Source organism: Toxotes jaculatrix, chromosome 1, assembly GCF_017976425.1.
Source record: "Toxotes jaculatrix isolate fToxJac2 chromosome 1, fToxJac2.pri, whole genome shotgun sequence".
Lineage (NCBI taxonomy): Eukaryota > Metazoa > Chordata > Actinopteri > Toxotidae > Toxotes > Toxotes jaculatrix.
Window position 1 is genome coordinate 14,144,541 of NC_054394.1, and position 13,233 is coordinate 14,157,773.

The 13,233-nt window shown below is 40.6% G+C and overlaps 1 protein-coding gene across 2 annotated transcripts; it reads right to left on the minus strand.

Annotated features, from left to right (window-relative positions):
* Positions 1 to 2,604: 2,604 nt before the first annotated feature.
* smyd2a (SET and MYND domain containing 2a) lies at positions 2,605 to 11,186 on the minus strand. Of its 2 annotated transcripts, XM_041041693.1 has the most exons (13): positions 10,925 to 11,186; positions 9,649 to 9,712; positions 8,852 to 8,962; positions 8,330 to 8,390; positions 7,081 to 7,208; positions 5,564 to 5,631; positions 5,044 to 5,146; positions 4,779 to 4,889; positions 4,424 to 4,544; positions 4,143 to 4,317; positions 3,792 to 3,900; positions 3,462 to 3,593; positions 2,605 to 3,351 (listed from the first exon to the last, which is right to left on the minus strand). In XM_041041693.1, exons 1-12 carry the CDS (start codon positions 11,095 to 11,097, stop codon positions 3,510 to 3,512), a joined length of 1,308 nt encoding a protein of 435 aa, XP_040897627.1. In that variant the 5' UTR covers positions 11,098 to 11,186; the 3' UTR covers positions 2,605 to 3,351; positions 3,462 to 3,509. The 2 variants fall into 2 exon arrangements, with proteins under 2 accessions (XP_040897627.1, XP_040897619.1); XM_041041685.1 differs by having other exon boundaries at positions 2,605 to 3,593.
* Positions 11,187 to 13,233: the final 2,047 nt, after the last annotated feature.

The window sequence follows — 13,233 nt, forward strand, 5'->3', positions numbered from 1 at the left end:
CGGATAGCCTTTGAAACTCCTGTATTCTTAGACTAGATGTTACTTTATTTAGCTGTCGAATATGGTCAGTTTAACAGATTTTAGGCTGGGACGACAAGTTCATGAGCCTCTTGTAATGCTGCACTGGCTCAGTGGATCAAGATATTTAAAGTCACCCTCCAGTCAAAAATGGATTTTTATTAGTGTTAATTTCTTTGAATTACAGTTTGACACTAAAAGGCTGTTTTCACTTTCATCTGTTATGCTCACATTGAATCTCATTTAAACACGCTGATGCACCTGCAGATATTGTGACCTGGTTTTAACCACAAACCATCTCGCTTTTTGGAGGAAAAACCTACCAGACACAAATTATTATTCACAGCAGAGTATTTTAGTATGTCCTAAAACATGTCTGTACGGATCTTTGAGAATAATACTGCTGCCTGCTGACCAAGAAAAGTTATTATGTAATTATTTGTGTTATTACCTCACTAGCAATAGGTATTTACTGTAACAGCTCATTGGAGCTTAACTGTCTTATAGATTCTTTATAACTAATTTTACTGGCCATTGAGGGGTTGGAGGTGATTAGGTCTATTGAATCAATTGACTTCAGTAGTCATGGCCACCACTGCAATCCAGGTTCAGACCTAAGGAGCCTCCGGGCCTGTTAACACAGAGACACTGGCCCCTGTTTGAACCTGGAAAAAAAAAAAAATTGCAGGTACAGCAAAATTACTGCAGAATATTTGGGATGAACAAACAAGCCTCTATAGCAAAGCAAGTGCCATACTGTCATTTATTGAGTTCCACTGACATGGTACAGAAAGAATCAGAGGCTCAGACTTTAGTTATGCATTCCATTAGAATAACATTCATGCCTGAAAAAGTAACAGTTCATTACAGAAATGGCAGAAAAATAGCACGTGGGTGGCCTTTCAGCTAGCCTTTATCTGGTTTTCTACATACAGCGTGAGTATGGGTTTTAATGTTTCAATCCTTGTGCCACAGGTTTATTTTTTTATGACATCACAGAAAAAAGAAAATAAATCATGTGCATTTTCTTAGTGTCTGACCAGGAACACTTGAATCTAGAAATAATAGGGTTAAGATGGTTTTTGACTTGTGCCACCTACAAACCCTCTTATGGTTTTCCCTTTGTCAAAACAGTCAAAACAAATAAATAAACATGTCAGACAGAGTTGCTGAAATAGTGCCTTTGGATTACCTATGCAAAGCTGTAAGACAGGCACCTTCTAGATGCATTTTTTGCAGGTGACAAAGAGAGTCACCTGTACAGGGGTTGCTACAAATATGACCACAGAAAACTCCTAAGAAAGGGTTATTTCTAACCCTCAGTAACCCACTGTAATGTGGTGCATAAAACTGCATTCATGGTAAACAAAAGGGAGAAGCTACAGGTATTAAAAGAAGGAATCAGGTCTGTGACTTTAGCTCTTCTGGCACTGTACGGTGTGAAGACTCCAGGGAAGCCAATTGTCCACCGACAGAAACTAATAAATTGGAACTAAGTGTGCTTACAGGTTTGACATTTTGACATCTTTTTGTCACAAAACTGTGCAGAATTTCAGTGCAAGAATCCCTAAGATAAAGCCCAAGTGATGATATTTTCATCGCCTTAACTTTCAGCTTTTTAAAGCCTCCTTCAAACACTGCATGCTCAGTTTCAGATTTAAAACAGCAACAACAGACAGCAAGTCAAATTTCTATGTACTGATTTGGTAAAATCTACAGCAGAGAGAAAACAACCTGTAACTGCTCCTCCTCCTACCAACATTAGCTAGGAGGAGTTGGGGTCATTTAAAACCGTAACAAACAGGCAGCACATTTCCAGCAATTATAACCAACCCTGCTGTCAAGATAATTTCCTTAATCACAGCCTGCTGTACCACTGACACAGATTTTTATGAGGTTTGAGTACCTGTTCCTGCTGATGGTAATGCTTCCTTAAAAAAAAGTTGCCATGTTGGAACAATAGCTTTGTAGATCTATATCACGGTATTTCAATCATCTCAGTCTATTTAGCTTACAAGACTGCAAAAATGAACTTAGGACTAAAATAGACATTAAAGGGAAATGCATTTCCCTTTTTAAGAAATATTTCACTCATTTATGCTGACTGTAACGTTTGAAGTGTACAGTGAGGATGATCACATTCCCCCATGTTTTCACTTAAATAACATGTAAAAGGCATATCCTGCTGCATATTAATATTCTACCTACTGCTGTTAAGGTGATTTGCTTCCCAGGGTAATGACAATCTGAATTCATGGTGCTCATGAGAAAACACTAAAAAGGTACAATGATTTATCTCTTGACAAAAGGCTACAAAAGCTACAGTGTTGAGCCTTTTTTTCCTGAGAGCAAAGGGGCTCTGATCCAGGATCATTGGTCAGGTTATAGTACCAATGTCTTCACGTTGACTTAAGAGGCAAACTGGTCTCAGATCAGCACCCCTTTTTTTTAAGGATAGACTGTGTACAGAGAATTATAGCTGGTTCCTTGTCAGTTAAACTCGTGGCCATTTTGGTCAACAAGCCATATGAAAAAAACAAAACAAAATGCAGACAAACACACAACATGAACAATAAAACATGCAACACCTTTCCTGGTTCTTTTAAACAAGCAAAACATACTGTAAGACAAATCAATCAAACCACTGCTTATTCATTCAGGAATAGTTCTTTGCATTCTCTTCTCCGTTGCTACAGAGTACCTGATGCATGGTCAGTCTTTTTTTTTTTTTTTTCACAGTTTAAACAAGAATTAATGAAATCAGAAACTCTTTTGCTGAATATTTGACAGACTTAAAATGCATTGGCTGGGAATAAGTAGTAATGCCCTCTGTAACAACTGCTCACCATTTCGTATAGGATTTCAAACCATGAGCAACTGCACTGGAGCAAAGCTGTGCAGCCAAAACTGCTGCCATGTGGTCTGTTGATGGGTCCGCAAAACACAGTGAATGACTTGAGACTCCCAAGGAAAAAAAAACTGATCAAAAATTCACTTCAGACAGTGGACATCACGAAACTGTCAGATGAAAGCTTTGCTTCTTCCAAAAGGCAGCTTTGAAGTTTTTTTTTCTGCTGATGTGATCCTTTTTTGAATAACAGTAAGGGTGTTAAATGGGTTTGATGAGATTCAGCACACAGAAACCAACATTTTCAAATGAAGTTCAAGGTTAGAACTGTAAGTATTTCAGACATTTTTTTCATTCCAAATCTGTAATCCTAATTTGTCTGCTTTCAAATCCAGGTTTGACAGGAAGGAGGCTGCTGCAGGTACACAATGTGGTCATCCTCTGCCAGAATATGTTGACGGTAGATATGAAAAATGAAAGCCTGCCTAAAGAGTGGCAGGAAAAACAACAGAGAGGACAACAAAAGGTTTAAGATGCATGCCATGCAGTTGTGATGTGTATTTTTGTTGTTGTTGCTTTTAGAGAGGCTCCCCACTCCAGCGCCTTTCTCTTTAATCTTGTTGCTGCTTCAGCTGCACCTTCTTTACTTCTGCTCCTCGATTTCTCGTTTGACTTCTGCTACATAATGGTGATCTTTACCATGAGCCACCTCCATGATGGCCAATGCCTGGAAACAAGAAAAAAAGTCTTTAAGTCAATTATTTGTTCTCACTACACCTGCTTTTAAAAGCTAACTCATCCTTACAGTTTCACGTTTTCTATCCTTATTCTTGCCCTCTTTTGAGCCCATGGTCTATTCTGCCTTACAGACCTTCAATTTGCCACCCATCAATATGGCAATGGACCAGATGATTGTAAATTATACCTTCTTCAGAGCTTTCACTCCTTGCGTCTTCTTCTCCAGTCCCAAATACAGACGGCCCAGTTTCAGATACATAGATGCCACATTCAGGGAGTAGGCTGGGTAGTGTACACTGCAGACAGAGTAAAATTTATACATCAGTCTAAGCGGTGAATGTGAGAGGAAACAAGACTATTATATTTGGATTTGTTTTAGTGCTACAAAAGGTTTTAAAAGTGAGATTAAACTCTATCTGATGGACTACCAGCCCAATCAGTCAATGAAAAAAAGAAAATTGCTACTGTACAATTGATTGATCCACTGTGATCACATGACTGCCTCCCCGCTGTCTGCCTGCCTTACAGATCAACTTACCTATATGGCTGAACAATCTTCTCTCCATAGCTCATAGCGCCGTCCCAGTCCTGCATGTAGAGACAGACACCCATGGCCTGATACATCATGTGCAGCATGTAGACGTTGGTGTCTGCAAATATAGCCCCCATTTTCTCCTGGCTGAGCTCGCACATTTCCAGCAGCTCACTGGGGGGTGCCAGAGCGTCAAGGAATAATGACAGAGAACGAAGCAAAACAAGAGGAGGCAGGGAAGAAGCAGGAGAAAGAGAAATACAACTGTAATCAGAAGAAAAGGATATTTTTGTAGTGTTTGGCTCTCCTGAACTCCTCAATGACATTCTTGGCGTATCGGACCATGGATCGGATTTCCTCTGGCTCCGGTGAAGTACTCAGCTTCCTTATCTCCATTTTTGCTTTGTCCTAGGGTGATATGGAAAGACATGACATGAGAAACAGTTACACGAGATCAGAACAGCTGTACAGTATCCCTGGCTGTTTCCTAATTTCTTCTTCCCTTCCTAATTCTGAACAGGTTTCAAGTATGTAGATGGGATCTAACATGAACCCCCTGCATTTTCCAACAAACAGGGGACAGATACTCACAAAAAAACTGTATGAAAATGTATGAGTTTCAGAAAGAGAAGTTAACAGTACCTTAGATTTGGTGGTGCACTCAGTACACTGGCATATGAAGAAGTAGGAATCTAACAACCGCTCTTTCCTGTCCTCTGTTGGATAGAGCAGGTCTATGTAGCTGTTAAAGATCTATGGAGAGAGACAGGTAGTTTGAGAGATAAAGAGATTTTTAAAAAATATGGCCATTTCGTACAAAAAGTAAACACCTGTATTTCAGGAACTGTATTCAGTCTCAGAATTGCTTTTAGCATCTTGTTGCTAAGTGATTCCTGTGATTTCTTACCTCCTCTCCTGGGTTAATCTCTTTCACAGCTCTAACCTCAGCCACTGTGCCTTTATAGGTCACTATGACATTAGGACTACAGCTGTGATTCATCAGTGCTACACTGGAAGGAAGAAGGGAAGGAGGAGAAGCACAAAAGGTTTAAGAAATGATCGTGACGTGAATGGTGATAAAAGCATAACATTTTGCAGCTTTTAGATGGTTGGACTGCATGATAGGTTGTGTATATGCTACACTACAAAAAGCTATAAAAAGACAGAAAAAGACTAAAATAATAACCACAAGTGGCTAGGATATAAACAGATAGGAAACTGTTCCATAATTAAATGAAATCACATGACTGAACAGTGAGAGATAGAAAAAGGAAGTAGTAATGACAAGGAGGCTGAGTATGGATGTCACAAGACTGAGAAGAGTATTTTCTATTAAATTTATAAGTATGCCGACAACACTGTCTTTTCTTAACTGATGACTGGATGAACTCTTGGATGATGATCAACAGATGACATGGACTACTTACTCGGGAAAAACAGCTGATCCCAAATGGGAGAGTTCCTCATCCTCTATGGTAAAGCCATTACAGTTAACCTAACAGGAGAGAAAAGGAGGGACAGAGCAAAAGAGAAGGGAAGACACAAACCAACAGGTGGAGACAGAGACAGAGAACAGCAGGGTCAGTAATGTGATAATACAACTTGCCTCACACTCTGCTCTACTGTGCTGAAACACCCCCCCCACTCCCCCACCCCTCCACCGAAGAGGAGGAAATCCGGTAGTGCAGATTAAATGTAGCCTGAGATAAGAAACAGTAGAAGCTATTTCCACTGGTGTAGCATGGAGAGAAAGGGAGACAGCAGCACAGACAGACAGATCAAATTTAAGAGCTACATGCTGTAGAGTTTAAACAGACAGGACCAGCGGATGTGTGTAATGCAGATCCTGGTTTCAGCTTAACGTGTGGATCTACTAACAAGAGAGTGAGAGAGGAGAAAGACGCAAAGATGTGTGAACACAGGTATTAAACACGTGTTAGTGTGAGCAGTGTGCATGTGTAAACATTCTGTATTTGCACACTCTGTGTCTAAATGTTTTGTGTATGTATTGCAACCCAGCATCTCCTTTCCATAGACCAAGAAAGGTCAACACCTGTCTGTATGTCAGCCAAAACCTCTGACGCTCTCCTAACCAATCACATGACGGTAAGAAAACACACCCAACCCAGGATCCTGGATCGTTCTGGGAACAAAAAGTTTTTAATCAGTGGATTCATAACAACAGTATGCCAGCAGTTAAAAAGATATCACTCCAAACTCAAGGTGGATCTCTTCATTCTTGCAGGAAAAAGTAAAAATTTTAATGATTAGGTATTCTGTCTCAGTGAAGAGACGTGACGAAGAATGTGTCCATAGAAGAAACATCACATATTAAAATTTGAGGGCGTTAGTTTGAATAAAAACCTCAGACTCATTAATAGCAACATAATCAAATTTCTGAATGTGGTGTCTCTATTAAAAAGCCTTCACATCTCTCTATGTGGTAAGAGCAGCTGGCACAGGTGGCACAGGCAGCTGCTTAGGCACACTTAATCTCATTGTCTGGGACTGACTCTGGGTCCCCCACAGCAGCACAGCCCCACCTCTCACTCTTACGGCTCACAAAAGCAGTCAAGAAATGGGGAAGCAGCATCTGTACATTTCGAAACAAACTCACAGCAAAGCCACAGAGGTACCCAGATCTACTGCTACTGCTGCAGCAACAACACATCCAAACACATGACTAGGTGTTCAAGAATTATGTTAGAGAGAATGCTAAGGCTGAGTGAGCCCTGGAAATGGAAATGGCTTATATTACAGTCATAGTGATGAAAGTAGACAAACTGCAACAGGACCACTTTTGCCTTTAGAGTTCTATAGAAAATTTATACATACTCAAAAGGAACCATCAAACAAGGCTTAAATATCCTAATGTTCCAATACATACAACTTCCTATTGTGTTTTTTTTCAGTGCTCCAGTTAAAGTAATAAATCCCGTTTTACCTGTGCAAAGAGCTCAGTGAGTGCCTGTTCATCAGGGAGGTCACTGATGTGTCTGGAGTAGAAATGATGCAGAGCTGCTATGTCTGCCTGGTTCATCTCCTCCTTCTCGCTGTCCATCTTATCTAAATCTGGAGAAGGCAATGAAATACAGACAGAAAAACATGAGCAGGGACAAAAAAATAGAGACAGAGAGGACAAGAAAGGGAAAAAGAACAAAGACAAAAAAGACAGGAAGAGAAAATCATTATCATAAGCAGAACGCATCTAAGAGACCACTCTGTATCTAGAAGGATATGTGTTTATTAGCTCTTGTTCTTCCAAAGGCAACATCCCCAAATTACTCTAAATATGCAAATCCCCTGGAGAAAATGAAAACCAGCCAAGTAACAAAGAAAACTGTCACATGGCACATGGGTATCTATCAGCAATAATGAAGTTTGAATATGGCTTCCACTGATAATGAGAATTACGTGGTTTAAATGAGGTGAGTGATAAAGATGAGGAATAAAACATAAAGTTGACTATTCATCCAGAGTTTTATCAGTCTGATTTTTTGTTGTTCTTTCTTATCACTGCCATAACTATCTACCACACAGCTCCATAGAAGAACCACTCAGGGTTCGCAAGTGTAGACTATACCACAGCTATGGGCCATGTGTCATTGTCAGTCACACAAAACTCGTGCACACACCGACACAGACTGGTGGCAGCAGGCAGCCGCTGGCCACTGATTTGCTTTGTGTGCATGAGAAACAGGTGTGAAGGTTAATTCTGTGACAATCCTCTGATGACACATCTGAGCCCTGAACAACAGCTCAGACTAAATGACAATACCAAAACAGAGCGGGGAAAACAGCTCGTGGGTGCTGAGATGGGACACTGGCTTGTTTTTTTGTGTGTTTTGGCAAATACACCGTTTATCAACTTACAGGGCATTTACCTTGCTCAAGGGCACAGTGGCAGTAGTTGTTAAAGGAGGGGAGAGAACATGAAATTACAGCACCCAGAAGCTTGGGATTTAAGTCCCCAGTGCTGCTGCAGTATTAGTGAATGAAGGAGACAAAACCAGGACTGGAGGCTACAGCAGAGGATATTAATAGACATGCTGCTACATCTGCAGAGACACAGGAAGATCTCGTTCTCTCATACACACACACACACACACACACTCACAGCACCATGTAACTAAAAGTGCACGCATATGTAACTAAACATACACGCTCATATATTCATACACACACACACTTACGGGCTTCAAACTCTCTGAGCAGTAGCAGTCTTTCTGAAGGGGTGCGCTCTGTTGTGACTCTCTGCAACATGAAACACACAGGACCGTTTTAGTCAAAAAATAGAGACTACACAACAAAACAAAAATATAAAATAAGCAGAATTCTCCTATAATTATACTGCTTCATAATAGTAAAAGGGTTTGTTAATGACTTCATGGACTTTAGGAAGTCACTGAAACACCAAATAACAATGCCGCAGCTTCCGAGAACAACTGAATGACAGCAGCACCGGGTACAGTTCAATATAATAAAGTTTTTTCTGTTTGTTTGACAGCTCACTGTGTGCTTAACGTGACAAAAGTGTAGCGTGTGAAATAAAAGACAAGCAAAGAGATGACATCCATGATACTGCTCATACTACAAAGTACCTGAAACTGAGATGAGTTGAAACACTGCATCGATTTTGTAAATTATAACGTAATTCAGATTAGAACATCAGAGGGTTTTATTTGCATTTCTTCTCCAACTTCTTTTTACTTCACCTGTTTCATGATAATTCTGGCCACCAGTCTGACGGTCTCTGATGGACACCAGTTCTCCCCATAGGCACACATGGATATACACTCAGCCTTATGCATGGGCCAATCACCTCTCTGCATAAATACACAAAAAACACAGAAGAAGACAGAATTAACAAATTATTTCACTATTCCCTTTATTATAACAAGTAATCCTGTTCGACATTACATGAAATGATCGAAAGCAAGAAGGTGAAAGCAAGAAAAAACAAAATTCTAATTCAGTGGCTGAAGAATGATTTTATTATCACAAAGTAAATCATCCACGACAAAGGCACATCAGTCTAGCTCTCCCTCACTCACACACACAAAACAACTCAATTTTACTGCAGTGCACCCAGTGTGTGTTGTGCCCTTAAACTAAAACTAGACAGAGGCAGAGGAAAGGCAGAATGAATCGTCATAGCAACAACAGTGTTAGCGTGTGCTCTCTCGCTGCCTGGAAAAGCTGCTGAAGTGGTTCTCAATGTGTGGTCCAAAGTACTAAGGAGGGTCATGAGAACACTAAAATAAGTTCCAAAAATTTACACCTGCACAAACATCAAATGGTTTGATATGCAACTATTCTCATTCTGTTTGTGCTTCTATTTGAAAAAAGCAAGAATAGAACTAAAACCAACAAAGACCAAGACAGATATTTGTAGGACACAAATACCTGTCAAATATATGCTTGTCTGATAAACGAAGGACTGATTACTGGAAACATAAGACACAAACCTTCTGTAAAAATGCACAAAAATAAACATGGAAAACAATTTTACCTGACAGTCCACATTGCAGTAGTAGGCCTGCTTACATTTGCCACACTTAAAAAGGTCTTCTCTCCTGTAATGACATGAAGACACGTTAGTTCGCTACAACTGTGATGAGGGAGAGCAGAGTTGACACGTAATGGGCAGGATTCAAACGTAACAAACTATGTGAAATAACAAGCTGTGCACCTTCATGTGATGAGACAACTTTACCTGATTCTTTTCAGCACATTTGCATAAGAGGGTAATTCTCAGATTAATAAAAGATTACTGTGCATTTTAAATACTGTATTAATTACAACAAGAGACATTTACATAAACTTTTGAACTGAGTGTTTCTAACTGTATAGGTGCAAATGTACACACACCACCCACCCCCAATGCATACATGCACCCCTGGCCTTCTCATCTCTTGGCTCCTCCTCTCTTGGGACACATGGACACCTATATTTAGCACCCTAACCTTTTACTGCTCCACAAACCTTAACAGCAGCTTGGGTAGGAGGCATGTGTGTATGAAAGTCCGTGGGTGAAGAGTGTGAGAACGAGACTAGAGTTAATTTAACTCCAATGAGTGTCATAGTGTATCAGATCTTGACAAGACAAGCAGGCAAGCTAGAGGGCTAAGCTGTACAAAAGACCAGTGTGCTGCAGTTTAACCTTCCTTTATGTTTCTGACACAGTATGCCTACACACACCAACACACGTCAAGGCTCTCTGAATCATGTCAGCTAGTCTTTTTAACCCCTCATCATCCTACACCATTACTGATGCAAGCCTGGGCTGTAAATTATATAATTCTCTTCTAAATGGTAAATAAGTGAAACATTAAACCTGAAAACAATAGAGGCATAATCTGATATCAGGGGGAATACATTTTTTTTTACTTGTTCTAAACAGAGGCTGCTTTTGAGGAACAGTAACTACTGATCACCTGTAATTTAATGCTGTCAGGAGAAATGTCACATCATGACATAAAGGAAAGGCTGATAATCAGTGAAGTGGTCTACTTGTATTTTAGACTATGCTACAAACAAATGGTGCAGTGTGAGGTCAGATGAGCTGCCTCACCGCACTGACCCATTTAAGTCTGCACCAGCTAGGTAGGTGTCCGGAGCTCTACCAGCTAACCTAGCTAGGCACTGAGGTTAGCCAGCGCTGAACTGGACACATTAGTCGCTTCCTTTGTTCTGTTTTAAATCACGCGAATGTGCTACCAGCTCGTGGCTGAGTGTCCCCGAAGTGTTTTTTTTTTTTCAGCTCTTTCAGAGAGGTAAGGTGTTACCTGGTGAAGCAGTGCTCACAGTGCGCTCCCCTTTCATTCACTGTCAACACGTAGGAGTAGGCAGGGCAGGCGAACACCAGCTCCCCCACCGCGAAGTGCCTCACCGCCCGCAGGCCTCGGCCTTGGCCCGGGCTCAGAAAGCTCTCCGTCCCCTCTATGCCTTCGTTCTTCATGGTTTGTTCTGTTTTACGTTTCTTCGGTCAGATACCACCGAGCACCACCTGTGTCTGCTGTGTGCTCTAATCACCCTCTGTCTGAGCCCTTTCTTCCTCTCCTGTGCTCTCAGTGTCCGGTGTGGCGCTCACTGCCCCCTGCTGGAGAGGCGACAACACGGCGGTGCACTTTACACAGAGAGGATGCAGTGTGCAACTATGTCCTGGCATTAACTCTATCAAACATTACATTGTCCTGTGACTTAAAGCATGTTCTCAGCAATGCCTCTCGCTCTATTTGTAACCCTGTACACACAGTTTCCTCTACAAATGTGACCTGTATATGGACAGTGTGCTGTATGTTGTTGTCCATCTGTTATTTGTACACTTGGATGCACCTAACTAAAATTAATGCAGTTTAATAGAATCATTGATTAAATATTTGGTAATTTTGGAGGATCTGTGGTTCTGTTGAATTGCATTGCATTATACAGAGTGGTGTTGTTTAGGCTTCTTTCACTGACACAAATGGGATGGACAAAATAATATGAACACCTGTGAGTGTAACACAACACAATCAAAAGCTCTCCAAAACAGTTTCAACACAAAACTGAACATTATAACGTTCATGATGGTAGGATTCATCACACGGCTGCACTAGTTTTATCTGGATGTACCTAGTAAACAGGTGCTGGAGTACATGTGGTTTTTCATACCTACTTGGTTATCATAGTTAGTTATCATAGTATTGATGTTTAGGAATGAGATGACTGATGAAAACTGCCAACAGAAACATCAACATACTTTATATCTGGGGATGTTTGTGTGGTTGTTTTGGATTTATCATGATCTTGCACCATCAGTCACTGAAGCAGGTCAAAACACTCCACACGGTTCAGTTTATATATATAAATGCATTTATTTAAGTTAATCATTTCTCCTCATTCAAAGTTGAATTTCGGCTGTATCTATAAAACAGGGAACAGTTAGAAGCGCTGTACAGTCTGACAACAAAACTAGGAACCGCGGTTGAGTACACTGTGTATATATGTACATACTGTACACACACTGATGTAGGTATATACAAAAATATACACTTTTACATGTGTGACCCCTCGTGCCATATCACCGACCTCGTAATCTGAACACTACTGTCATTCAGTGAAGACACACTTTCCTCATAGAAAACACTCTATTAATCCACCAGTTCATGTCCCCCTCCCCCCACTGATTACTGTCTTGTGTTTTAGTTATCTGTAATTACTGATTGATGAGAATTTTACAGTATATTGTCTTATGTGCACATTAAGCACCTCTTATGTCCTGACTCACATACACGGTTACAGTCACTCCAAGCAAAAGATGGTGAAGCTTAAGCAGTCCTGAGCTGGATGTCTCAGCAGGGCTTTTCACCTATCAGGCAGGGTTTCTCTTCTGTTAATCCTAAGAGGGGATTTGAGGTGGGCTGAGAGGGGAAGACGTCCCTCTTATAGGACAAAATGTGACATAACTCTTCTCCTCATTTTATGATAAAAGCTCAGAGAAGACAAAACTTGACCATTATACCTCCTCTTATTACATTCCCTCAAATTAACGGCTGATTGTTTCTCTCCAAAACACAGTGAGTATGAATCAACTCCTACTGGCTCAGTGGTGGAGATGCTCTCGTTCACTGACTGGTGTTCAGTTACACACACCCCCTTTTAATGCAAAGAAAGATGTCTGCAAGATTGACAACATCCCTCCTCTCTTTAAATGATGCTTTTAGCTATTTCCAAAATGTAACACACACACACACACATATACACACACACAGAGCTGGTTCTGCCTCAACAGACGTTTTACAGACACTGACGTTTAAATCTATTACACAGCTGGTGCTTGTCAAAAATTTAAAGACATCAAGAGGCAAAGTTATACCCCTGGTCCATTATAAAAACTGACACCAGATCAGCAGCAAAGAGCTGTCCTCCCCCTGGCTTATCCTGCACTCGAAAGAAAGAAGAACGAGATACACAAGATACACCACGTACTGTAGGCAAATGTGCACCAAAAACGTATTCTGTTTTTGACACTTTTCATTCTTCCTGGAAGGAACTTTGGCACATTGTGCAAAAGATGTAAACATTTAATCATCCAATCAAAACGAGGTGCTGG